This window comes from Xiphophorus hellerii, chromosome 10, assembly GCF_003331165.1.
Source record: "Xiphophorus hellerii strain 12219 chromosome 10, Xiphophorus_hellerii-4.1, whole genome shotgun sequence".
Taxonomy (NCBI): Eukaryota; Metazoa; Chordata; class Actinopteri; order Cyprinodontiformes; family Poeciliidae; genus Xiphophorus; species Xiphophorus hellerii.
The window spans coordinates 14,144,041-14,171,470 of record NC_045681.1 but is presented as its reverse complement, the minus strand read 5'-3'; the positions used below and the strand labels follow the sequence as shown (position 1 = coordinate 14,171,470).

The window sequence follows — 27,430 nt, the reverse complement described above, 5'->3', positions numbered from 1 at the left end:
CGAACAAGCATAAAAAAAATGTAAAAAAAAAAACCCTGAACGCAATACCAAGTTGGAATTCCCATGCATTTGAAACTGTATGACTGGACAAAATTAAATAGGTATGTAGGTAACCAGAATCTGTTCTGCAAATTGCCTTAAGGTTTGATCTACTATAACTGTTTCTATTCATTGGTGACTGAATGGAATGTTGCTGTAAAACACGAAGACCATTTTCTGTTTGAGCGTTAATTTATTGGATGTCAGCATAAAGTTTGTCAATTTGTGGCTGGAACAGCTCTTTGAGCTCAGCTCTCTTCGCTTTCAGGGTGGGAGTCAACAGGCCGTTCTCGATGGTGAAGAGCTCAGGGTGGAGATGCACGTCTTTCACCTGCAGCAGAGAAGAGAAAGGTAGATGTGATTAAGCTACTTTGAATCCAATAACGAGAGGAGTTTCAAAACTAAAGCAGTTGGAGACTTTTCGGCTTTATGGAGTATGACAAAATACTTGAGACTGGTGACCGCTTAAATGTAGAATCTGCTAGGATAAAAAATCTTTACCTGCTCAAATGACTTCAGACCTGCTTCTCTTCCTAGTTTGGTCATATCTGTGACTATGGCCTTTTTAATTTCCTGAGAATAAAGCACAATTTGAATCAGTTAAACATGTCTCTCAGTCCACACTGCTCCGCTGCTCTGCTTCCAGTAAATGTAATTTGCAGACATGTTAACTTTGAGTTGCACAGCATGCCAACTTCTCCAACTGGCTGCTTTTAGTGTTAATGATCACATTTCCTGCAGATTCTTGACTTTGGACATTTGTCTAAAACACTGGAGAGAATAAACTTACACATTACAGAAACCTACTGTGTTCTTGCAGAGTTCTTCAATGGCGCCTTGGATGCCAAGACTTTTTGCAAAACCTGGCAGGACATCAGCATCAGGTACCACAATGGCAACCAGACTCGACTGCATGGATAGGAAAAAAAAAAAAAAAAGATAGAAAGAAACAAAGACATTAATTGTTAAGATTAAGCAGCTGGAAAGGTACAGAGAGAGAAAAAAAATATCAAGTTACCTGCAGACTGTCTCCATGTACAAACACTTGGGCCACAGGGCTGCAGCGGACATACACATTCTCGATCTTCTCTGGAGCGATGTACTCCCCCTGAGCCAGCTTGAAGATGTTCTTTTTACGGTCAATAATCTTCAAGACTCCACTCTGTCGCAAAACCCACAAGGCAAAAGCATTATAACTTAGAGAGCTTCATAACTCATGACAATTTTACAAATAAAATTGACACAGTAAATGTGGGTTATTTTTTAACCATGATGCCTGGTGTATATCACCACTATTACACACATGCATCACATGGTTATGCATGTATGAAATAGTTTTTTTGCTTTGTGTATTAACCCAAGTAAATTGGGAATCCGTGTATACATGTGCTTTTTCACATCTGAATATTTGTATGGACCACATGTGAATTTTACATGTGGTGCAAAATTTTCACATATGACTTTTAAATGCGACATGATTTTTCTGTAAGGTGACTGTTAAAATTTGGTTCACACATGATTGCACATTGTAACACTTTCACCTGCATCCTACACTCATGCACACACCTACATGACTGATTTCACACTTCATATTTGAAACTTATTTAAATCATAATTTATGCTGAACAAACTTATTTTGCAAAAACCTTTTATAGGATGTCTTTTTTTGTTGTGGCCTTTGAGCCAGGCCATAACAGCCATGCGCATTTTTCTTTCCATGCGATTATGCTTCATTTTTTGTTGGTCTATCACATAAAATTTCACTATAATACACAAAAGTTTGTGATTTTAAGAGGACAGTATTTGGAAAGCTGCATTCAGTTTGTGGGGAACGTCAAGCCAATTATATCCATTTTTTTCACAATGCAGGGAAACGAGTGAATCTTACCGGAAGCCATTTACCAATATCACCAGTGTGAAGCCAGCCATCCTTGTCCAAGACCTCCTCAGTCTTTTCTGGGTCTTTCAAGTAGCCCTTAAATACATTTGTGCCCTTAATGCACACCTGTAAAAAATAAAATAAAATAAAAATCACAAGAAAAATAAAATGCTGGTAATGTTTAAGCAATTTGCTGTGTTTTTACATTTTGAATTCAAGACTGTCACCATCACTAAAACATAAGCCTTTAGGTAATACTAATTTTCCATTAGTCTTGTGTGAACCAGATTTTTATTTTTATTTTTTTCCTTTTGGGCATGTTTGAACAGAAAGGAACACATCAGGCCTCAAAGTGGCAGCTGATTATATTAAAGTGAAACTGTGAGAGTTACAACTTTCATTTTTGGTCCAAAGAACTGTTCCGACTCCTACACAAGAATCTCTCCAAACTGATTTAATTCAGACTCCTTCTGGTGCAAGACTTTAATATCCCCAGACATAAACATTTTAACCAACCTCTCCTTCACCGTTTGAAGCAAAGTAGTTCATCTCTTCCACATCAACCAACTTCACAAAATTGCAAGGCAGAGGCACACCGACATGACCTGAAGTTAATAAATAAATTGTGAATAGGCTTGTTTTTCCTTTTGGATCCCACTTCACATTTCTCCCCTGATGAAATGTGTAGCATTTGTTAACTTTACAAGTAAGATGTTTTACGCTTAAACAAATCTTTGCTGAAGATTTTCTTAAACCCAAAGAGGTGGTGGTGCTGCTGTTGTTACAGTTTGCTTAGCTACATACCAGCAGTGGCATCTCCTGGTAAGGTGAAGGTGCAGGCAGCTGCACACTCTGTCTGACCGTATCCTTCAAAGATCTGAGGGAACCAGAGAGCAGCATTAACATGTCAACAGGAGCCAGCATCAGTGTTGTGCAATTGTTCCTCCTAAACACCAACATTACTGCATCTGTGTCCATTTACGGCAAGCTCCTTTGAGATTAGAAAACTTCAAACCCTCAGTATTTATTTACAAATGTTTTAAAGTGAATCTACAGAGGAGCCAACTCCGAGAGGGTGGCATATTTTGATGTAAAATGTTTGATTTTCTGTAACATTGTTTATTTATGCTTCTATAGTAAATTAATGCAGCATGTTGACAGTCAATTCAAATGTAAAAGAAACTTGTATGTGTATTGTAAACACGTCGTGAGACCAAACAAATATGACTGATTTGTTGCAGATCTCTATTCTCATATACATTTAGTAAAACAAACTTTGTGGTTATTGGTCACAAAAAAGTGTGGTTCCTTAAGAGGACCAACAAAATAACAGAATGTTTCAGAGTAGTCCAAAACGAAAAGAAGCAGTCTCATTTAACAGAGAATGAGACATTTACATTTGCAGGGAAAACCTAAATCTAATCAAGATTCTGTTTACAGAGGATTAAAGGTTTATTACCTGGCAGCCTAGAGCAGCCCTGAGGAAGCTGAGAACAGATGGTGATATGGGTGCAGCGCCAGTCACCATCATCCTCACACGGCCCCCCAGAGACTCCTGGGTTAGGGATGAGAACATTTAGAACCACCATAAAATGTATTTTTAAAAGCACATAAAAAAACTGCCATTAAGCAAATCTTCTTACATAAAAGCATGATGCAAAATTAAAACAATAGGAAAAAATATATGACGTGAATAACCAATCAACTGTGTGTCAGTATTGACAGTTTAACATCTAAAAAGTACTTTCTGTACTTTTATAGAGTACAGAAAGTTGCAGGAAAACTGACAGGTACACCAGGCACAGCTCTAGAGTGCCCCATTATTTAATGGTAAAGTTATAGGATTATACTGCAAAATGTATAACTTGTGACAAAGTTCAACAATGGAGAAACGTAGCCGTCACAACATTTTGAACTACCTGAAGCCATCAAGAAAAAAGTTTGGTCAATGCCAACATAAAAACAACAAACAAGAGATTTACAATAATCCAGCTGGGATAGAATAAATGCTTTGATACCTCTTTAAAAATCTCTGGTAGAGAAAAGTTTTAGATAAAAGCCTCAACAGAAAAAACAGTTTAAGGACTCCCCTCGTGAATTTAGCACAATGCTGATGGATCGGGGCCTCAACTGATGTAATGCAGCCAATATTACAAAATTTTATGGTCAAGAAAGGAGCAAAAACAAAGCCTAAAACACAAGAACGAGATTTTGGAAAAGCAGTTGATGTACAGTAAAGCTACTGTTCTTCTACATCAGAAGTAGTAAGTCAGTTAAGGTGGTTTGGCTCAGGATGCCTCCTGGACTCCTTCCTTTAATAGTTTTCCAAGCAAGTCCCACTGGGTGAGACCCCAGAGCAGACCCTTGCAAACCAAGATTCAGTTGATTCAAGCAAATACACAGTAAAAAAATAAAAAACAGGTGTGCAAAACACTCAAGGTGTTACTGCCATTTCCAAGTGTCAGACCCGATAACCTTAACTTCCTGCAGAAAATGTTCTTTAATACATCAGAACTACAAAAGGTTAAGTAAAAACGAAGTACCTGGACTTTGTGGAAAATGAGTTTGTCCCATATGCTGTTTTTCCTGACGATGCCATCCTTCACCTCAGCGTACTTGCTCTCTGCTGCAAATTTCAGCAGCCATTTCTTAAAGGGAGATGTGGCTCCACTCTGAATCTGGTTATAAAAAGATTTTAAAAAAAATATCAAACTACTGTAGCAAAAGTTTAATATCTTTAAGAAAAAATAAAAATCTAATTTGCCCACTTTGTCATAGAGTCGATTGAGGAGTCTAGGCACCACCGGGAAAACTGTGGGCTGCAGAGTTTTCATGTCGTCCGGCAGCAGCCGAATGTCCCCCTGGAAGAACCCCACCCTGGCCCCAGCACCATACATCACCGTCTGAAACGTTTCAGAAAACAGATGCAAGACACCCTCAGATGTTCTGAGCAAACATTGGATCTCAATAAGACATTTTTTCTTACCTGTACAATCCTCTCAAACATGTGTGCTAAAGGCAGAAAGGAAATGCTGACATCCTCAGGAATTGGAACTAAGGAAGACTGAATAAAATGTATGCTTTACTGGATGAAAAAGGCATTAAAACAAAAATTTTTAGTAAAGGTCCAGTTTTATTCTCACGTACCTCAAAGGTTTTGAGGACAGCTGCAGCATCAGCAACCACATTCTCATGCGTCAACATAGCCCCTTTTGGGTTTCCTTTTGAAAGGAAAAAATAATAATTCAGCACTGCAACAGTTATATTTTAAATAAATCTTAACATGGAAATCAGACCAGAGTAACTCTGCCATGTGTCCTGCTAATCTGACTATCCTGAAAACCACAGATGATCACCTGTAGTGCCGCTGGTGAAGCAGACAATGCTGAGGTCCTCTGGCTTCGGCAGCTGTTGGAACATGAAATCAGCACCTCAGGATCAGCAGCTTATTATTGCATTAAAAAAAATAATAATCTAGAAGCATTCATAACTTACTACTGGCTTTTGAAGGTTATTTTTTCCCAGTGTCTGGAGTTGCCAGAAAACAAAACATTTTTACTTACTGATTTTTTTTAAAGTTTACATTTAACTTGGTTCGGTGTTAGGAGAACATTATTACCTCCATGTCCTCCATGGATACGATGTCCACTCCACACTTCTTTCCTCGCTCGATCAACTCAGGGCTGAATGAGTCCATGAGCGCAACAGTTTTGAGAACTGGAGTTTGGCCTTTTTCGTGGTTCAGAAGCAGAGTTTCCGCTTTCTTCTGGTTGTCACAGAGCACTGTAGAGATCCCAGCTTATAGGAAATAAAAAAAATCCATGTATATCTTTTTAGAAATGGGTTGCATGATCCACTTTTTTTAAAACTCCAAGGCAGAATATACTCAATTTGCCCTTATAATCAAACTTTCCATCAGCAAATTTACACAAACTCATTGAAAAAAAGTGAATGAGATTAAAAGTCACTTGACAGACTCCTATGGGAACAGAGTTACTGGACGTCTTCTTGTTTCTACAATTAGCAGCATTAGCGAGAGAAGTAAAGCTCCAATTACCTTGGTTGATAATGAAGACGAGAGCCTCAGGACCCAGAGTGTCGTACAGGGGAACTGCTACCATGGAGTACGTGTAACACGCCATCTCACCAATAATCCACTGCAAGTTGATTTAATGAAGAGACAGCAGAAGTTAATAGATACTCACACAAAAGAACAACAACAACAAAAAAATCTGTTAAGACTCCATTTACCTCAGGTCTGTTCTGAGCAAAGATGCCGATGAATGTTTCAGAATTGGGCTTCAAACCTTTGTGAAGGAGTCCTGACCCCAGATACTGTGCCCTGTCAGACACCTTCAGAGAAAAGGGGAAGTCAGGTTGGAGAGAAAATAATATCACTATCAATTTTTCAAATACTTGTTAAAAAAAATTCTGAGGAAAACGGCATTGAAAAAAATCAGATGCTTTTTTACCCAGAAAGGTCCAGAATAGTGATTTCACACGATATTAGCCGTACCATTTAACCATGTTTCTAAATCATTGCCACTCTGTGCTGTACCTGTTTGTACTTCAGCCACTGGTAAGGCTTCCCAGGCTTTCTGTAGCCCAAACACGGTCCGTTACCTAGAAAATAAAATGGTTCTGATGTCATGTCCTGCCCAGTGGTTTGACTGAACTTTAACTATACAGCAGCTTTTGTTTTTGCCAGATCATTTGACGACAAGAGGCATCATTTGGTTTGTCTTTATTAGTTCCAGTTTAAACTAGCACCATGCAACATAACTTTTCTAGCTACTAAGGTTCACAGTCACCTCAAGTGTATTTGAAATTCAGTCTGATTTTTAAACAAGCAAGTGTACTCATTTTAAAACTCATTTTGGCTTATGATACAAAATCTAAGCTAATTTTACATAGTTTTAAACAATTTAAATACCTGAAACTCTAAGGCCCCTTTGAAAGACTTCATAGAGGGTTTTTGCATCATTGTAGCGATATGACATCAGGTTGTTGTTGTCCTCCAACAAGGCTGTTTTTCTTGCACCATCCTGAAAAAAAAAAAAGTTAAAACAAAAAAAGATTACAGTTACCTAAGGGAAGTGTCAGGTCATTACCATGCCTCCCCAGACTATTAATTTATCAAACTTGAGCAACATTTCTGCAGCTCTCACCTTGACCCCCAGAGTCTGGCGGTTGAGGTCGGGTAGGCTGCGGACCGGACTGGGCCGAGCGTTGAGGTAAAACAGTGTCGCAACACCGACCGCGATCAGGGAGATAACCACTGGGGTCGGAAGAGGTGAGAACAGCAACTGGAAGATGACGTCCATGATGCTGGGTCAGCTGGGACGGGAAATCAGAACAAATGGTGAGTTTATCAAAATGTCAAGACTTGGATGTGTGAGATCAGAAACAACATATCTAACCTGAGAACGCAAAATTTATACATTGCCAGGTTTTCTTTTTAATCCCAAACACCGTTTCTGAAAAATTAATAGCTACCTGATGGCATAGGTATAATCACTCTTCCCCTTAATTACTTTATTGATTTAATGATTAAATTTTTATGCCTCCCAAATCTCAACTTTTCCATTGTGCCTCGCCAAAGTTCTTCAAATCAGATGCAAAACATCTGTTGTCCACAAACCTCTTCAGGTGAGCCCACAAGATTTACTGTCACATTCAGCTCTAAATTGCAAAACTCTAATATTCTTCTACTGTATTGTTTTTGGATGCATGCTTGCACATACACATATCTAGTCCCCAATTCACAGCCGCTGACGCTGTACCATGATATAAAGAACCTAGCAAGAGAATTTTATTTCACTGTAAAAATCCATCTCACAAAAAGTGATTGAAAGAATTAGGGGGGAAAAAAAGCCCCACCAACAGAAATGATCAAGTTTTTTCTTGAATTCCAACTATTCAGCCGAATTTCTAAGGATCCATGTCACACTATACAAAGGAGAAGTATTGAAATTAACAGGGGCATATATACTTTTTGAACCAACCATCCACCAAAGATAGTTTCTTCAATTTACTGTTGGCATAGTTTCTTCAATAACTCCAGGTCGAAGTTAGCATAAATTGTGCAACAATTTTTCTTAAACCCTTAGATTCTAAGGGTTTGAGATAAGATGCACCGTACATTACAGTGCATGTAGGATAGTTTGACTAGGCATGGTGTGCATGCATTTCTAATGAGGAAAGCAAGGCAAATGTACAGTGGAAGGAGCAGCTTGCTTGACTTGACTTATTTTTTTCTTCTTAATTTGCACCAATACACCATTTGTCAATTTTTTTCTTATTTATAAAGGCTAATGTCAGTTGTTGGATGAGGCTTTTACTTTGCACGTTTGGTGACACTTCCTGACCGTTGTTTTGTGTCCATTTGATCAAAGTTATTCTCTCCCTTTACTGTTCTTGAGTTGGAGAAACAAAGTTTCCAATGTGTTTATACTATACTCCATCAGTGCATTTAGTAATTAATTCTATTCTAAAGGCATAATGTTCCAAACTCAGCCTTTTCTTGTGATCCGATAGATCAGAGTGACCGTGCCCTAGTCACGCGACAGTCGTTTTTATACTGAACAAATAATTAAATAAACATAAAACAAAACACACACAAAAAAGTTTGACAAACGCAATGAGCTCAGACATATGGAAAAATAAAACAATCTTAGACATAATGCCTACCTGCTGCTAGCTGTCTCAGGCGTGTGGCGAGTGTACAGATCCTGTTCCTCTGCTCTAGGAAGGAAACACATCAAGGAGAAGAGCTGATAAAACAGTTGATGGACCGACTAAGAATCTTTGAACTTTGGCCAGAATATTACTTGCACTGATAAAAGACAACACAGCCATCGAAATATTCTTGGTTTGTAGGTCACAGTATTAAAGTTGTGCAAAAGATTAAGATACTTCAAAGGGTTCTTGCCACCCAACTCTTCTGATTTTAATCCAGAAAGATAAAACATGTTATCAGTGGCAATGACAGAGAGGGGAAAAAAAGATCAAGATGTTGCACCTGATGAAAGGTCAGTGTACTTATCTGCAAGTTAGCATGTTCAAAGAACAAATATTTAAAATACTCAAAAGACACAATAAAATATTTAGGAACAAATCCATGTCATTTATGATTCACAAACATGAGGGAACATGCAACCACATTTACTGAAATGCATAGCTTTATAATGATTCCTATTAATGTTCGAGCTCACTTAAGCAAACCATTCTCTGCAGATATCAATCAGACGATTATCTGAAAGGTGAAAGAGCACATCTACAGTTAGACTAGAGTAGCAGAGTCCAAAGTTAAGCCTCAAGGGCCGATATCCTGCACCGTTTAGTTTTGTCCCTGGTTCAACACACCTGAATCAAATGATGGTTCATTACCCACCTGCAGATGAGGTAGTTGTACCTGTGACTAAGTTGTGTTGAAGCAGAGACACCAGTTGAAGACTATAGCTGGACAGCCATGAGTTAAAGTTAAAATAAATACCATCCAAAATTTACTGCACTGAAGCCACATAGCAAACATGGGGTAAAAAAATCAGAGCCAGTTCAAATTAGTCAGTACTAAAGTTCAATATTATAACAGCAAAAAAAACTAGGGGATAAATTAATAAACATCTGACCTGTGTACTAATTTAGCAAAGCAGGTGCACAGTGCTGATCCTCTGTGTGTATGTGTGTGTGTTTTTTTTAAGTTGGTTTCTCTTGAGAGTCAGATGACACGAGATTCTTGATTAAGGGACATTACCTGGTGGAATAAGCATTAGCAACAGCAGGTTGGGATCAGGCTGAGCAGGGATCTCCTGAGGAACAAACAGCCAAAGACAGCAACACCACAGATGTACAGTCTGCTTGCCTGAAGTCATTAGCGCCTCAAACTGCACACAGGTGTGACACTCCTCAGCACCGGTCAAGGCTCAACCTGCCACATCTGCTCTCTGCAGATAACACACCCAGGAGACCTGCAACAACTTTCACCTAGTTTGCTGTATTTACTTATTAGGAGTGGGGGGGATTTGTTGGGTTTTTTTTATCTATTCACAGTCCTTCATAAATACTATATGTCCCCTTTAGCTTTTATTCATTTTTGTGTATCTTTTAGCTTTTAATTGAAGTTTGTCCCTTAAGACAATCATGACCTCTCCAATTTGATTTATGGGAGTCAGGGATAGCTAAAGATAAAATCCCAGCACCTTTGGAGTGACCTCCGGTTGTTAAACCATAATCTGAACATTTACTCATTTAAATGTCTGTCAGTGATATCTGAAGAAGTAAAGTTAAATCATCCTGTAACAAAACTGATTTTGGATGCAAGGAATGAGGCAGGGTAACTAATAAAAATGGGACAATCTGTGCAAAGATAAAAATGAAAATGACATTGAAAGAAAAAAGACTTGGTTTCAAATAAACCTACAGTACGTCAGACACTCAATTTGCATAACGAAAGACGAAAGGTTTCCATTAAAGAAACACCACTCTTACTTTTGGGATGCAGGGATGATTATTTCCACTATGTAGTCCTTCTTTGTATAAAATATAACAGACAATTTGCCTAAGTTCATAGGGCATGCATGTTAGTTGTTTAGTAGAAAGTGTGCAAAAACAATACTTCTAAAGACATCTCTGTTTCCTGACTCATTTAAGTAATGTTTTCTGTGTAGAAGACTATTAACATTATAAAAAGCTGCAAAGTACAGCAGCTGTTTATGGATTCCCAAACGGATTTTATGTGGAGTTTCCCTGATCTCCCACTGCATGCATGGATTTCCCCTCTGTACTCCATCAGTCCAGAAACAGAAACTTTAGACTAATTGCTCTTGCTAAACATGGGGAAGAACAGGACTTGTTTGAGTCACGCTAACATCCAATTTAATCCTTCTGCACCTCCTGGTTCTATTTATCTCAAGAGTCTCTGTCTTTATCACATTTCTTCTTTCAAATATCATTCCTTTCAATGCAAATGTGTGGCACAGTAAAATAATATTATTCAAAAGTGAAATAATCTCATAAAAGTTGGTTTAAAAAGTGAAACTCAGACATCACCTAGATTATTTGCACACAGAATAACATATTTCATGTCTATTTTTGTACATTGTCATAATTATGGCTTACAGCAACTGAAAACCTAAAATTCAGAAAATCATAATGAATTATGTACAATAAATAAAGAAGAAAGGACCAAAGGTTATTACTGCTGCTTTTGTACTTTTTAAAAATGCACTTTATCCTTCCACTTGACTTTCCATTAATACACTATTCTGCAAGGAATACTGGGCCATCCCTTTAAATCAAAGGTCAAAGGTTAAAATAACATTTTAGATGGAGTTACTGAAATGATTTAATTTCAAATTATATTCTAATTTACTGAGATGCGCCTGTATTTCATCCATCTCCTCATTGCTCCTTTCAGATTTTCACACATTTCCATCTCCGTACATTATCCATCAAACCTTTCTACAGCAACCTCTCTTTCTGACCAATCAGCGCAAGTCTTTTTCTCAACAAAAAATACTGTCCTGGGTTCTGTACCTCCTACTCTCCTCCACCTATTTACATTTTCTCCTCCCTACCCAACTGTCCAGCATCAGCAAGGTAGTTGAGTATTTAAGCCTTGTTCATCCAGAAACTGACAGGATGAGAGCAGGTACTCGTTTTCTCCAGCATGAGCCACGTATTGTTGCTCCACCTCACACTTTGTACAACCGCTGCCGCCATGATCATCCATAACAGCAGCGGCAATGGTACTCCAAATCACAAGCTGCTCATTGCCTTCCAGGCTCCCTGGAACGTGTCCTTCCCCTTCAGTGCTCTCCGGCTGGGCTCGGCCATACAGATAGCCGTGGAGAAGGTGAACAACAACCCCTCCTTCCTGGGCAACTACAGTCTGGATTTTGTGTACAAGGACACCGACTGCAATCCCAAAGAGTCTCTGGGAGAATTCATCCACCAAGTGTGGAGAGAAAACGTGACGGCTCTGTTTGGTCCAGCGTGTCCTGAGGAAGCAGAGGTACGTTTCGGATCACATTTACGCTCATTTTCTTTGTAGGTTGACAAGGAATTAATTCATGTTAGGTTTGTAGCGTGAAATATTTTCTGAAAAGTGGATGAAATATGTTTAAGTTGTTTAAACATATTTAGGTCTCAAAAACAATGTTTTGCATTCTGTTTTTAGATTGCAGATTAATCTAAAAACAAAGCTTCTGTTTATTGATTTCAGCTTATTTTTAGATATTTTCTTTAATATTTTTTAAGGCATTCTTTTTAAGTTAGATAGGAAGAAAAACAAACTATATGTGGGTCATTCTGCAGGTGTGACCTTATTTTTTTCCCCCTAATGCTACCTATAAAATCAAACCCCGGTAGATGTTTCTAAAAATATATTTTTATATGCTAAGGTGTTTATTGGGTTAAGGAAAATGCACAGGGATGATAATGATGTCTTATTATTTCTATTTTATACATTTGAATGGATATAAAACTCGCTAAATCTAGTGACGTGATTTGCATCAATAAAAACAGGATGTTTAGATGTAAAATATCCATAATAACACTCTAAAATACCAATTATAAATTGCATTATCCTCAAACGACCAAAAAAATCCATATAGTAAAAAAAAATCTTTAATTGATCAATTGTCTGAATCCTATTTATCGGTGGGATCACTTTTTCCTGGACTGGCGACCTGTCCAGAGTGTTCCCCACCTCTTGCCCGTTGACAGCTGGAGATAGGCACCAGCACCCCTCCGGACCCCAATGGGATAAAGGTGTAAGAAAATGAATGAAGGAAAAAGGTTGGATTCCTTTTTCCTGTTAAGTACCGATCAGCTTTGTCCATGAAATATTAAGAAATATTAATTGAAAAATGCAAATCATCTTCCAGCCAATGCTTGGACACAGAGAGGAACAGAGATACTGTAAGTGAGAATAAAAATAAAAAATGGCTTCTCTGTTTACTCAGTCAGGTTATATATCAAATGCAACAACATTAATACTGGACTTCAAAAAAGGTCATGTAAGAAATAATTGGATAAAATTTTTATTTTGATTGACATCCTTCAACCTAAGGAAAGATTTAGCACAAAAATAGAAAATAATTCATCATAATTGTATATTAATTGGATAATTTCTTGACTTGCTGCGATAAATTAATTAAACTTTGAACGTTTCAGGTCACCGGTCTCATAGCATCAACGTGGCACATCCCCATGTTCGGCTACGTGGGCCAGTCTTCCAAACTGGAAGACGGTGAAATGTATGATTCGTATATAAAAATCATGCCTCCTTTGAAACGGACCTCAGAGGTTCTGGTGAAGACCCTGGAGTTCTTCGGGTGGAGTCACGTGGCGATGATTGGAGGGGGGTTGAAGACGAACACCTGGGACAAAGTGGACACTTTGTGGAAAACGGTGGAGAATCCCCTCAGAACGCATTTCAAATTGACTGCAGAACTGAAGTTTGATACCAGTAATCCTGATCTCCTTTATCAGAACATCAAGTACATCTCGACAGTCGCCAGAGGTAAGGGAGGTGTTCACTGCAACATGCACAACCATAAACGCATGTGGATTTTCACAAACTTAAACTGACACACAGGGCATACAACCATGCATGCACACACTTTTCACTAAAGGCAATTTAATCAACCTATTAATTATGTTTTTGGACAGTGGAAGGAAACCAAAGTACCCGAAGAAAGTCCATTCATGCATTTAGAGAACATGCAAACTCTATGCAGAAAGATGTACTTTGGATCCCAGGCCAGGATTCAAACCCAGGTCCTTCTTGCTGCAAGGCCACAGTGCTGCCAAATGTGCCACCATGAGCCCTCTCAATTGTCTAGAAACTAGTTTCTCTCTGAACAGTCATCCTCCAGCAGTTTCCAGTTAATGGCAAACCTGACTCCATGCTTAAAAGCCGGCAGGAAACCAACCACCTAAATCAACTCTGCCATTTCTGATAGGAAGACGAAAACCAAAACTCTTCCAGAAGTTTGTTTATGGCAACCATTAATATATATCTGCTAGAGACATTTGTCCAAATACAAACATGGTTGTATTAACATACTTGAGCCTGCATGAATAATTGCTACAGTGTTTCAGTTAGAAAAAAAAATAGACAACATATTCAAACTTGTGCTCCTACATTCATTGACATGAACACCTGGGACATACTGTATGTTGGACAATTAATCCACCATGGAAAATGACAAATTCAAATTAATCTAAAATGATCACACCAGTGATGAGTGGATATAAACGTCTGACCATCATGTCGATTACATTTTAGTTTTACCCTTATTTTTTTGTTTCTTTTAAATACAGCTCTACATTTCTTGTTGTTCCTTTACAATAAAACTGTTCAAAATCTGTTCTCTAGTTATTGTGGTGCTAACAAACAGAGAGGACTCCATGGCTCTGCTGCTGGAGGCTGAGCGCCAGGGTCTGATGAATGGTGACTACGTGTTCTTCTTGATGCAGCATTTTGAGGTCAGTGAAGGAAAACAAATCAACAGTTGGCCATATATTCAACCGTACAGACAGCAGAGAAGGTTGCATAGCAAAGAGAGGCAGACTTCCCTGACCTTGTTTGAAAATATCACCGGGTAAAAGAGAAACGGTGGAAGGAATTTCTAAGTTCAGTTTATCATGGAAGTCAGATAGACAATAATATTGTGTTTTATCTGCATTTTATCTATTCACCCAATGTAGGAGGAGATAGGATTATGTTCACAACTTAAACAGTACACACTGCATATCTGAATAAATTAGACTTTCCATCAAAACATGCTATATCACACTTATTCACATTTAATTCAGTTTGTTTGTACAGTAACAACTAACAAATCAAATGAATTCAAAAGTCCAATTTATATCCAAAAATAGACGCACATAAACAAGCTCTCTTTGATCTTGTTTATATGCATATTAGTTCTTAAAGCAACGACACACAAGTGATTCAAATTAAGTTTTATTATTTCAATAGGTAAAACGTTTTCTATCTAAGGAAAACCAACTGATTGCACCATCTTACTTTTTCTTTCAGAAAAGAACATGTAGCTACAGTAGTTAGGCATTTTTTTTAACACTCCAGACATCCATCATACCCAGCATGCCCGTAGCATAAATTCAGAGGAGAGCTCTCCTTTAACAGGAAGAAACCTCCAGCAGAACCTGGCTCAGTGAGAGCAGCTCAGACTTAACATGTTGTCCACATTTTTTCCAAAGTAATGAAGTATTTTAATGGCACTAATAAATATTGGTGTAGTATTAATAAAAGTAAATGAGATCCCCAGTCCAACTCATGTTCTGTTTCTTACTGTTTTCTCCTGAACAGGATAACTGGTGGAAAACTGCCCTGAGCAGTAGAGTAAACCAGGATGGAATAAAAGCTTTTGACATGACATTTGTTATTGGTCAGAAGTCCTACGAAGGATATGAGTACTATGATTTCTTCAGACAGGTTTTTCAAAGACTGAAAGGACATCCTTTTTGGAGTAACCTGACATCTGAAAGTGAGGTACGCTGTAAACCGAGTTAGCAAAAATCCTAAAGGACAATGTGACCAATCAAATGTGACAATATTTTATTTCATTTTTTTCCTTTTTAATGAATCTCAGGTTAGCCCCTACTCAGCCTATCTCCATGATGCAGTACTTCTGTATGTGATAGGACTGAAGGAAGTTCTAAAAGAAGGAAAAGATCCTCATGACGGCCGACAGCTTCTGGAGAAACTGAAAATCAGAGATAAAATTCGATTTCACGGTAACAATAAATTCTGCTCACAATCACAAACCCAGTATTTCCTTGCGCTGTCTTACCAAAGGTTTCGTTTCACAACTATTCAGCCAGCTTCTTTTGCAATAGCCTTTAGTGGATTTCCCCTCCCCGTGTGGTAATAAGTGTCTGCTGAATGTCTGCAGCCTTTCATAGGATTTTAATGGTCGCAAAACTCTTCAACTCTTGGGAGCAAATACTCACAATCTGTGGAAAGAAAGCAGAACAAGTAGTAGTAACATAATCTAACACAAATACCGTGGGATGTCTTTTTAATTTGCAGGAGCCTCTGGACTGGTTCACTTTGATGAAGAGGGGGAGAGATGTATGGACTATTCTATTTATGACTTGCAGCTTGTAGAAGGCGGCAACATGTTTGTACCCATCCTGAATTTTGAAAGTCAAACCAAAAGTGTCAGGTAAAATAAACAAATTTAAATTATTAACACACAATCTAAAGAAAACAAATTGACACTAGGGGTTGTGACATGATGAAAAGTGAAAACTCTAAGGTGTTGATACATTTATGAAGTGAGAATAATCAATATAATTTCAGTCTCTGTAATAGAATCATTTCATCTCATGCAGACCGACATCTATGTTTGCGTCTGTTATTTGGCCAAAAGGAAAGCCACCATCCGACATCCCTGAATGTGGTTTTAATGACGAGCTCTGCGAGTGGCTGGCCAATGGTAAAGTGCAATTTAGAACTGTGACGTATAAAAGAATAATAAATAAGTACACCAAATTTTTTCAGTACACATTATTTACTGTGATCATTTTCCTGAGACACAGAAATTGCCCTGCTGGCTGTCCTGGTGACCTTCCCCCTCATCGGTGTAGTGGCAGTTTTGTGGATTGGGGTCCTCATGCTTCAAAAGTTTCAGCTCCAGACGAGGCTGGATGACTCCAACTGGTGGATAATCAACTACGGCGACATCACCATCATCAGGGAGCCCTCAGTGCGAGCGCTCAAATAGTTAAAGAATCAAAAAAGATGGAATGTCTCCTTGATTCTTGTTCAGTTTCCATTTTGTTTGCTTGTCTACTTTTGCCCAGTTTCTGTTATTATCTCCCCCAGGGAAACCAGGGTGTATCTCAGAGCTCTACAGGTAGTCACAGCGGGAGCAGCAGCTGTCAGAGCACATTCTCCAGCCACAGTTATGACCTGAGGGACAAAACTGGCAGAGAGCACATCTACACAACCATAGGCCTCTATCAGGTGAAACTTTCTTCTGTCAGAAAAATAAATGCGCATTGGAAAGTACATAATTATTTGACTACAATGAGCAAAAATCATCCACTTAAGTTGAGTAATTCCTGAACAAACTGGCTTAGCAATTGCTTTTACAAACAAAATGACTAGAAATTTTATGAGAGACTTTTCTAAATTACTTAATCTCACAAAAATGGAGTATGTGTCTTTCTACAGTATTGATATAACTTCTTCATTTTAACACAGGGAAATCAAGTGGCCATCAAGTACACCAAGAACCCTATAAACTGTAATTTCCAGAAGCCTTCAGTGATTGCAGAATTCAATCTGGTAAAGTTCCTCATGTTCTTTTGGATTTTTTTTTATATATTGTTCTGTGCATTGAGACTAAATAGGTGAATTGATTTGAAATAAACTAATAAATTGAGAAATTTGTAGTAAGCAATTCTTTACATATGTCACAATTTTACATTTACAAACAGGAAAGTAGTTAAGTTTACCTATCTGTCTTCTTTCAAAAATATATATGTTAGAAAACTACAAAATTACAGCTGCTGTGTGCCTAACCATCTTAAGTATTTTAAGATAGATGAAGGAAATGAAACATGAAAACCTGGTCCAGTTCTTTGGCGTGTGCATTGAGCCACCAAACATCTGTCTGGTCATTCAGTACTGCAAGAAAGGCAGCCTCAAGGTAAGTAGAAAATCTCAATTTCTTCATGTCACACTAAGCTTAGAAGCACAATAAAGAAAATCCTCCAACATAATTTTATTCTGTTTCTAAAGGATATTTTTGGGTCTTCAGATGTTGATTTGGAATGGATGTTTAAGCTTTCGTTTGCATATGACATTGTCAATGTAAGTATGTTTATTACTGAAGGTTCTAAAGTGCTGCAACCTTTGTATTATATTGCTAATACCAAGCGGTATTTACATCTTTTTCATAAAAAAATCTATTTTGTTATTCAGTTATATTGTCTTTGGCTATTATTATTTTATTCTATTTTTGTTTTTACTACTGAAATGTGTTTGTAATTCAGGGAATGGACTTCATTCACAACAGCACCCTTAAATCTCATGGAAATCTGAAGCCCAGTACATGTCTGGTGGACAGCAGACTACAAATCAAGCTCTCTGGTTTTGGATTATGGGAGTTTAAATATGGAGGAAAAAACAAGCTTGGTCCAATGGAAAATCCTGATTATGAAGGTAAAGCTGACCTGAAATTAAATTTATGATATGATGAAGGAGCATGATATTTTACCTGAGGTTATATGAGTTTGTCTCAGATCTGTACTGGACAGCCCCGGAGCTCCTGAGACAAATCGGACTTCCATGTAATGGGACACCCAAAGGAGACGTCTACAGCTTTGCAATCATTATGTGGGAGCTCATGTATAACTCTAAAGGAGGTCCATACCAAGACATTAACCTGGACCCAAAAGGTTAGTTTCTTTTTGGTTTTTTTGTTTTGTTTTTTTGCGCAATATAGCTGACACATTAAGCATCAAACATTAAAAATATACAATACATAGCAATACATAACAGAACTTGCAGCTTCTTTTTACAACTTAGAGATTACTTTGCACAGCTAACTAGTTACTGTATGAAGTAACTGGTTCAGACTCAATATTGAATCAACTGAGTATTGAGTCAACTGAATCAATACTCAGTTGATTCAGTTGACTCGGAATCAACTGAGTATTTTGAAGAACTTAAATGTTTTACTGGGTACTTTATTAGAACTGAATTTTCACAGAACGTAGTAGTTACTTCCCCACAAATTTCATAATAAACAGAGTGCCATTTAGAAGATACAGGTAACATTTTAGGGTTTACAGCCTTCTTTTCAAAACTTACAGATTTATTTTAAGATTTAATAGATAACTTTTCTAGAAATAAACTTTGTTTACACAATAAAATAAGAGTTCTGTTTTGAAACCTAGATGGTACTTTCTTACAACACACAAGTTACTTCTAAGAACAGACGACTGACATGCTGAAACAAACAGGTGCAAAATTACAAGGCACTTTCCCATGCCAAAGAAGGCTGTTTTTTTTAAGCTTACAGGTAAATCTCTTGTAATTTATAGGCCATATTTCAGAAAACACAGGCAACCTTCTGAAACATTTTGACTATTAGATCTTTAACATTTTTTTCCATTAACTTTTATTTACACTGATTGTCATTTGGTGAGGGTTTCTACTGTTAAGGAGTTGCCACCATTTTAAATGTAACTGTGTCTACAGTGTCCCTTTGACTTGCTCAGTTAATGGGAGAGATGCTTTTAGAGAACCTTTTTTTTCACATGTCACAATGACACTGTGAAATCAGTTATAAAACATCCAAATTACAAAATGTTTCAAATATTTAAAGACATCTAATAAATAAAAGCCAAAAAAATGAGTCAAAAAAAAAATCAACTAATTTGACACGTTTACCATTCGTCCTGTCTCTGTCTAAACGTTTCTGGTAAATAAACAACAGGAACTTTATTGGGGAAAATGTTTATCCTTGTAACCCTTTGCACTTGTAAATGAAGTGGAAAGCCAAGGTAATGATGATGGCCCAAGTAAATTAAACATTTTACTGGGAAATCGTCCTGTTGTGGAAAAGCAACTCAAAGGTGGGGCATTATGAAAAATCCACTTTTCTGAGCTTATGTTATGGTGTAATTTTATTCACCTGTTTGTCCTTCAGCGAGCCCACTTTTATCATCAAATTTTGCACCTTATTTAGAAATTACTGAGATAATAAACTTGTATTTTGTAGGATATTGAAAGGTAATCTGAAACTACAAAAAAAGTGAATTATTCTTGTTTTTTTTTTGTTATTATTTCTTTAAATAAACGCGTTGTAAATTTGTATGTTCCAAGAAATTATAATGCAGTTGCGGACGCCTTTCCAAGGGGAACCTCTCAGACCAGTGCTATGCGAGCAGCTGTGTGATGAGAAGGTCAATGCCTTGCTCAAAGTCTGTTGGAGCGAAAACCCTGACCACCGGCCACCTTTTGGGTCTATACGCAGGAGACTGAAGGACATAAGTCCGGAGAGGTATGTTGCCACATTTTGTTTTTCAGCACAATCCATAGTACAGTTTTGATAATAACTGATACAAACAGAGAATATAGAAAGTCTACACATCCCTGATTAAATAGCAGGTGTTTGTCATGTAAAAAAGTAATTTCAGAACTTTTTTGACATTTATGGTGACATGTTGGCTGTATAATTCAATTTGGAAATAAACAAATCTCTATAAGGAAAAAATATTTGAAAAATTTTTAAAAGGTGCTTTAACGTGGTTGCACAAGTATGACCCCTTTCAGTATCTGTTCTATTCTTTATCCGTTTCCAGGATAAATAGTGTTTATCCCTTTTCAGGATAAATAGTAAAATAGGTTTTAAAGTTGAAAATCTGTTTGCCATCATAAGGATTCAAATCAACCATATGTAAATACAGAACTTGAAGGAAAAAGAAAACATCATTATCTGACTAAAACCTCCTAAACATTGTAAAAGAATGCACACCATTTGGACACCATTCATAAAGAATACATAGCAGCATCATACTCTGGAGTTAGATTTCTGATTGAATTACTTTAAGTTATTAAAGTACTAAATACCAGTCAGTTTTGATGCAAACCCTTCAAAATGCTAGAGATGCATTTAAACTTTTAGCATCTTCATGTCTAAATATAGGCAAGAGCCACATTAACATAAGAATTACCTTATGTTAGAAAGCAGGTCATCATCATTTTATCTTTTGTAGTCATGTGAATATCCTCGATAACATGGTGGACAAGTTGGAGAAATATGCAAATCACCTTGAGGAAGTAGTGGAGGAGCGGACCAACCAACTAACAGCAGAGAAAGCCAGAGCAGACAAGCTCCTCTCCAGCATGTTACCAAAGTATCACATACACACACATCTAATCCTTTTATATTAACTTTTTTTCTAATCAGGACTCTTAGCCTTACCATGTCTCTTTGCCTTTAGATACATTGCAGACCAGCTGATGGCAGGGAAGTCAGTGGAGCCACAAAGCTACGATATGGTGACCATCTTCTTCTCAGATATTGTGGGCTTTACCTCCATGTGTTCCTCCAGCTCGGCAATGGAGGTGGTGACTTTCCTCAACGAGCTCTACAGCCTGTTTGATGGCATCATTAAGATGTACGATGTCTACAAAGTAAGAACCACTCGCTATCCGACGAAAGAGCTGAATAGTTGCTTAGCATAGCATCCAGTTTCTTGACCATGAAACTAGTAAGTTTTTGCTGGTTCTGCTTTGCTGGTAGCATTCACTTAGCTTAAGTGTGTGCTACATATTTGATGACATAATATGTACTGTAAAACTACAAAACAGGATTTCATTTCCAGTAATAAAACTGATTGGGTATTGGTTGATGTTGATGTTAGGTTTAGTATAACAGAAGTCAAGGGTATAATAAAACAAACAAACAAACAAAATGATGGAGAGTTGGCATCTGTAATGGGTGGAAGAAATGAAAGGTGGTTTATAAAATCCAAAGGAAAATTGGAGAAATGAGAAGAACAGAAAGGAGCAGGAGAGAAGAGACAATTATTTCATGACTCAGAATTGGGCAAACTAAACTGAATATCACATTATTTTTAATAGGGAAACATCAGACAGGGAAATGTGAGTGTGGAAAAGGTGAGACAATCTGACCTGTTATTTTGCATTGCAGGAATTACCAGATTCAGACAAACAAGTTAGTTAAGAATCATAACAACATAGCTATATTAAGATATTTTTTAAGCAGCGTAATTTGCATAATATAATCAAATTAATTAATTTATTTATTCATTTATTTATGTGGTCCACACACCTTAGCGGTTGGTGGGGGTAGTCAGTTGTTTTCCAACTGCCAATAAAAATCAAGAAGAAGAAGAAGTAAATTTGGAACAAACATTTAGCTTAGCTAAGCATGTGTTTCAAAATCTTTGTTGCAACAACTATCATCTGTGCGATTTTATCAGGTGGAAACCATTGGCGATGCTTACATGGTCGCAAGTGGCCTTCCTATCAGCAACGACACCAAGCATGCTTTGGAGATATCCATGATGGCTCTGCACTTCCTGGGTGCCATTCAGGTCTTCAGAATCCCTCACAAGCCAGATGAGATCCTTGCAATTCGGATTGGCATACACTCTGGTAACAGACTGCATCAACAGAAACACCTCCATTTAGCTTTTGTATTTTTTAATTTTGTCACTTGTCAAATAATTTTTATGTTACCATCACAAACTGCAACATGTTTTATGTGAAAATGACACATAGTTTTTAACAATATTTGCAAATAAAAATATATGTGTGTTGTGCGTTTACATTCAGCCTGATTAATACTCTACTTGCCCGATTAATGAGTTTGGCAGGTCAGAAGTTGTGCTATACTCTTTCAGGACAATGTACTGAACAATGGTCTCTACAATAACAAAAGCTTTGCGTGTTATATAACCCTGCTTTGAGCTTCCCCACAACTAATGATCTCTAACAAATCTCAGAGGCCTTCACTAAACATTTTGACTCGCACTCGGATTAAATTAAATACAGCTGGACACTGTTTACTTATTAAATGACTTCTGAAGAAATCTGGTTGCTCTGGATCTTAATTAGGGGTATCAGACCAAATGAGAGAGATACATGTAAGCAATCCTTACGTTCTGATCTTTATTTGTAAAAACTCATAAAAAGAAAATGAGACTTTTTGCAATACATCTATTGGGTTTGTATGCATTGTTAAATGACAGTGCAGCAACTGTTGCAACTGTTTGACATTTGAATCCCAACACACACAAAAAATGACTGGTTTGAGTTCATTATTGCAAATGTTTGACTAAGGTTTTGAACTACTGGGAAATAACATGAGTAATTTCCGCACAAACATTTCTTGAACTGTCCAGCTGTACTTGTCTGGTTCATGTAGGTCCAGTGGTTGCTGGAGTGGTGGGAACCACTATGCCTCGCTACTGCCTCTTTGGTGATACAGTAAACACAGCCTCACGCATGGAGAGTAACAGCCTGCGTAAGTTAAGTCTTCTGCAAAAGTTACACACAATCCTTTTCCACAGATGAGGGAACTGTAAATTATTGTAATACTTTTTGTAATGGAGATGCTCTAGCAGTCTCTGAGAGGGAGCAAAATCAAACCTGACAAAAATGGAAGAATTTGAGTTAGCTGCAATTTGGTACATGTGCTAACAAACTGTCTATGTAAATTTCATTTACAAGATGGTTCTTTAAAAGAAATGGAAATGTTTCCCCTAAGGTGGCAAAAAAACACTAGTAAAACTCTTAAACCACCAGATAAAATGCTTTAACCACACAGATAATTTTAGGACTGACATTGCATTGATATTAAGGCATAGACTTACTGTACACCTCAAATTTATTGAATGAGATAACACATTCACATTGAAGTGTTGCACAATAATTAATACATTCCACTACAAAGTATGAATAAAATCAAACTTTCTAGATTTTGCAATTAAAAAAAAGCTTTCGACACTCACTCCAACTTGAATCTTATCATCAAAACCCAAGATCCTGTTTGTTTGTAGTGCTATCATTTAAAAGATATTAATAAAAGTTTAAAGAGAAGTCATCCAATGTCAATCAGGATCCTTATTTTACATTACCCAACTCAAACTAAAATACTGCCAATGGTTTGTGTTTTATTTTGTGCAAACATAATGTTGTAATTTTCAAAATATTAAGGGCATCCAAAGGTTGCAGTAACCCCTGACGGTCAGAAAAACAAGCTCACTTTATTTTTCCTTTTTATCCTTTATTATACCTAAAATAATGGTGGTACAGATGGAAAAGGCAGAACAAAGACAGCTGTGGATTGATCACCTTTTTTTTGACAGAGCCTGCTTGTGCCACGTTATCTTTAAAATAATCGAACAGTATAAACAAAAATGTTAGTGCACAAATGTTTGACACCAGATTTGTTGGATTTTAAGAATGTACGAAAAGTAACGTCTTTAGTGTTTACATAGTAAACTTCACAATATCTTCTAGGCTTATCAGCTTAAATCCTTATAGAAATTAATTTATCGTATTTTCCAGACTATGAGCCGCACCCACAAAGTAAAAAAATTAAAACTGGAAACGTACATATATAAGCCGCACCAGATTATAAGCCGCTGGTATCTCCACCGCTCATAGGGCTGCATCCTAAATTTGCTATTAAGGACGCAGCCCTGCGTCTCTAACGCCGAACCAAGAATTCGTTCACGCTGAGTTTACGTGCAGCGGCTATCGATCTGTTCTGCCAGATCGATAGCCTTCAATTTAAAAGCTGCATCATATGAACTTCTTCATGTTGGTTCCATGATGAGTGGGTATGAGTTTGAAAACATTTCTACCATGTGCTTGTCCTAAATGAAAATCAGCATTTTCTTCTTTGATTTCCAATTTTGACTTCCAATGATTCACTTCCTGCTAAAGAGCCCCCTGGTGGTTGAAGGAAAAACCACAGAAAAGCCCCACCGGGCTACAAGCCGCATGGCTCAAAGAGTGGGAAAAGTAGCGGCTGATTGTCCTAAAAATACGGTACTCTATTTTGTCTGAGAGCTTGACCTCTTTCCATTTGCTTGCTCTATAATCTTCCAAGCACATAGGTGCTAAATAGACTTTTAATAAGCTAACATTTACATCTCGGTTACCAGACAATAATAAAATTCAAAGGACCTGATGAAACTAGACAAAAAGTTATTGATTTGATATTACAGATATTTATTCTTTAATGTGTATAAATTCTAATTTGATGGCATTCAGATGTATTCCTGTTTCTATTTCATTGAGTGATGGTTTAGTAACCCAAGCCATTCTTTTTATTGCATACAGCACTAAGGATTCACATATCTCAGTCCACAGCTGACATTCTTGTTCAAGCTGGATCCTTTGAGTTGAAAGAAAGAGGGGACATTGAAATGAAGGTGACTTGTCAACATTTTTGTGTGTGTGTTTTTTAAGGCGTGCATTGCTTGCTTTATGAACAGAATACAATTTTCTGTCAGGGTAAGGGAGTCCAGAAGACCTACTGGCTGCTGAACAAAGCTGGATTTAATCCTACTCTGAATTCCCTCAGCTCACTACAGAGTGACAGTCTCAAGGTGCAAATGGAGGTAGGTTGAAAGAAAAATGTTGAGTATTAATCAGTTCCTTATTTTCTTTTTTTATTATTCAATTTACAACACAAATTCAACTTAAATTGTTAAAAACAGTGTTTAAATAGAATCAGGGTTTACAGCACTTTTTAATCATCCACTTCTCGTGCTGTAGGATCTGTCACTTGCTGCACTACTTTTAAATGCAGACACATTTTAACAGCAATTGGTCAAAATAAGAGCTTATTTTCTAACTTATTCCCACCTCTAACATGCAAAGACATGAGGACATATCCACAACTCTGCACAATTCCAAACAATCCTTTTTATGTAAAAAGGAAAACTTATTCCAAGCATTTTATGCAATAGTATTACAGACAAGTTAAAAGGGAAAATGCAACATCAGAACATTATAACAATATTATAATGTTTCTAAATGTATTTTAAATAATAAAAGAGACTTGATAATGATTTTGCAATTTATTTCTATTCTATTCCATCAGATCCATTTTAGTCACAATTTTCTATTCCACATTCAGAGTTAAGGAATTGTCTTTGGAAACTGTTCAGTTAAAAAAGGTTTTGAATTATTTTTTCTCATTTGTTTCAAAATGTTTCCTTAATATTGCATGAAAGTCTGTCAGTGGTGCCATGCACAAGTTTTCACACTCTTGACCACTTCCACGTATTATCATATTGCAACCAGAAACTTCAACGTATTTTCTGGGATTTTATGTGATAAGCAAACACAAATTATCACATAACCGTAAAGTGGAAAGAAAGAATAGACGGTTTAATTTTTTTTTTTTTTATAAAATAAAAATCTGCAAGGGGTTTTGTGCGTTTGTATTCAACCCACTTTAGTTTGATACCCTTGAGAAGTTACTGTTTTAGAAAATAGAGTCGACATGTGGGTAATGTAGTCGTAGCATAAATCCAGCTGTTCTGTGAAGGCCTCAGACGTCTATTAGAAAACAATATATAATCAGCATCACAAAGACCAACGAACACAGCAGACAGGTCAGAAATAAGGTTGTGGAGAAATTTAACACAGAGATAGCTTAAAAAGTGCTTTATAAATATGCATTGCACGTGTTTGGTTTATCTTTAGAGCATATAAGAGTACAATCACAAATTTCAGTGTATTTCAGTAAGAACTGAAATTTGTGGTGGTACTCCAAAATACTGTAAAAAAGTTGAACTGGAAAAAAATCTTTTGCATGGCAACATCTATCTGTCCAGTATGCATAGTCTCCTGAATGCTTTGCTCTTTTGTCTTTTTGTTATTTCTCCCTTCCAAAGAAACAAGTGATGAGATCTGCAGTTGCAAGGTCCCAATTAATCCAGCCCAAATCATCGATGACCACAGTGCACGTTTAGGTGTTGTAAGAAGAAGCAGGATGGTGTTCTCTGTCTCACACGCTATTTCACGAAGTGATTTTTTTCCATGTATTTGTTGCAAGCATAACGATATAGTTGATGACATCTTCAACAGTAGAAAGAGACGAGGCTCTTGTCGACAGATATTTACTTTTTCTTTTACAGGGGAAGCACAATGTATCACCAACAACATTGCTATAGGTGCTGATGTAAGACTTTCTTTTTTACATATTGGTCTGATAAGTAAAAGTATTCCTATCTTGTTGCTGTTTCAGTTTTGGGAGGGGATTAGCCAGCTGGTATTTTTTGGACATGTGGCATTAATAGTGATGCAGTGCAGGATTGTGGAATTTTAACTAAAACTAAGAAGTATCATCCAAGGTCTGGTCATTTATCATAATTTCGACAGGCTAGTGAAATTAGGTAACTATTGTAAATTGGCCGTAGCAGCAACCGGATATCGATACAGACTCAAATTATCATATGGGTACATACCTAATTTCAACTCATATGATATTGATTCTTATAATTCTATAAGAAACATGCAGATATTTTTGAGTCAACAGCAAAAATCAAATCTTAAAATTAATGCTCACTGTGACAAAAAGAAAGCCTCTCTCTATTCTCAACTAAAAGTACAGATAATGAAGCAATCATCTCATAAATGACAGAAAGTTCTGTCCTGACCTGAACATTTGTGAAGTTTTGACAGTTTGGTTTCATGTTGCAGAAATAAAAAGCAAGAAAACATACCTCAGAAAGATATAATATTGTGAAATACATGCATAATAAAACATTTTTCTCCTCTAGATTAAAACTTTTTATGACTAAAATGAATTATGTTTATTTTGTTTTTCTCTAATGCGTCAGCACTTCTGTTTATCTACCTCATTTATGTTCTTGATTTGGTTGTATGTTTGTGCCTGAAATGTAATTATTTACCTGTAACAAGGAAATACCAACAATAAAGTTTTTTGCCTTCAAGAAAACAAAACA

The 27,430-nt window shown here is 37.0% G+C and overlaps 2 protein-coding genes across 3 annotated transcripts; one reads left to right on the top strand and one right to left on the bottom strand.

Annotated features, from left to right (window-relative positions):
• Nucleotides 1-212: 212 nt before the first annotated feature.
• acsl5 (acyl-CoA synthetase long chain family member 5) lies at nt 213-9,739 on the bottom strand. Its single transcript, XM_032573981.1, has 22 exons — nt 9,675-9,739; nt 8,609-8,662; nt 7,087-7,255; nt 6,852-6,963; nt 6,477-6,541; nt 6,170-6,271; nt 5,976-6,075; nt 5,538-5,716; nt 5,414-5,446; nt 5,275-5,326; nt 5,066-5,139; nt 4,905-4,982; nt 4,687-4,821; nt 4,462-4,596; nt 3,378-3,473; nt 2,723-2,795; nt 2,435-2,523; nt 1,928-2,044; nt 1,058-1,201; nt 847-948; nt 541-612; nt 213-370 (listed from the first exon to the last, which is right to left on the bottom strand). Exons 3-22 carry the CDS (start codon nt 7,240-7,242, stop codon nt 233-235), a joined length of 2,052 nt encoding a protein of 683 aa, XP_032429872.1. The 5' UTR covers nt 7,243-7,255; nt 8,609-8,662; nt 9,675-9,739; the 3' UTR covers nt 213-232.
• Nucleotides 9,740-11,482: 1,743 nt separating this feature from the next.
• On the top strand, nt 11,483-27,423 carry gucy2g (guanylate cyclase 2g). 2 transcript variants are annotated; one of them, XM_032573979.1, is made up of 22 exons: nt 11,483-11,933; nt 13,097-13,445; nt 14,304-14,413; nt 15,261-15,443; nt 15,544-15,688; nt 15,984-16,119; nt 16,289-16,392; nt 16,496-16,662; nt 16,782-16,922; nt 17,163-17,246; nt 17,506-17,610; nt 17,703-17,774; nt 17,957-18,125; nt 18,221-18,361; nt 19,794-19,971; nt 20,687-20,827; nt 20,915-21,107; nt 21,920-22,094; nt 22,867-22,965; nt 24,792-24,883; nt 24,965-25,072; nt 26,357-27,423. In XM_032573979.1, exons 1-22 carry the CDS (start codon nt 11,589-11,591, stop codon nt 26,432-26,434), a joined length of 3,315 nt encoding a protein of 1,104 aa, XP_032429870.1. In that variant the 5' UTR covers nt 11,483-11,588; the 3' UTR covers nt 26,435-27,423. The 2 variants fall into 2 exon arrangements, with proteins under 2 accessions (XP_032429870.1, XP_032429869.1); XM_032573978.1 differs by having other exon boundaries at nt 11,485-11,933; nt 18,206-18,361.
• The last annotated feature ends 7 nt before the right edge of the window (nt 27,424-27,430 follow it).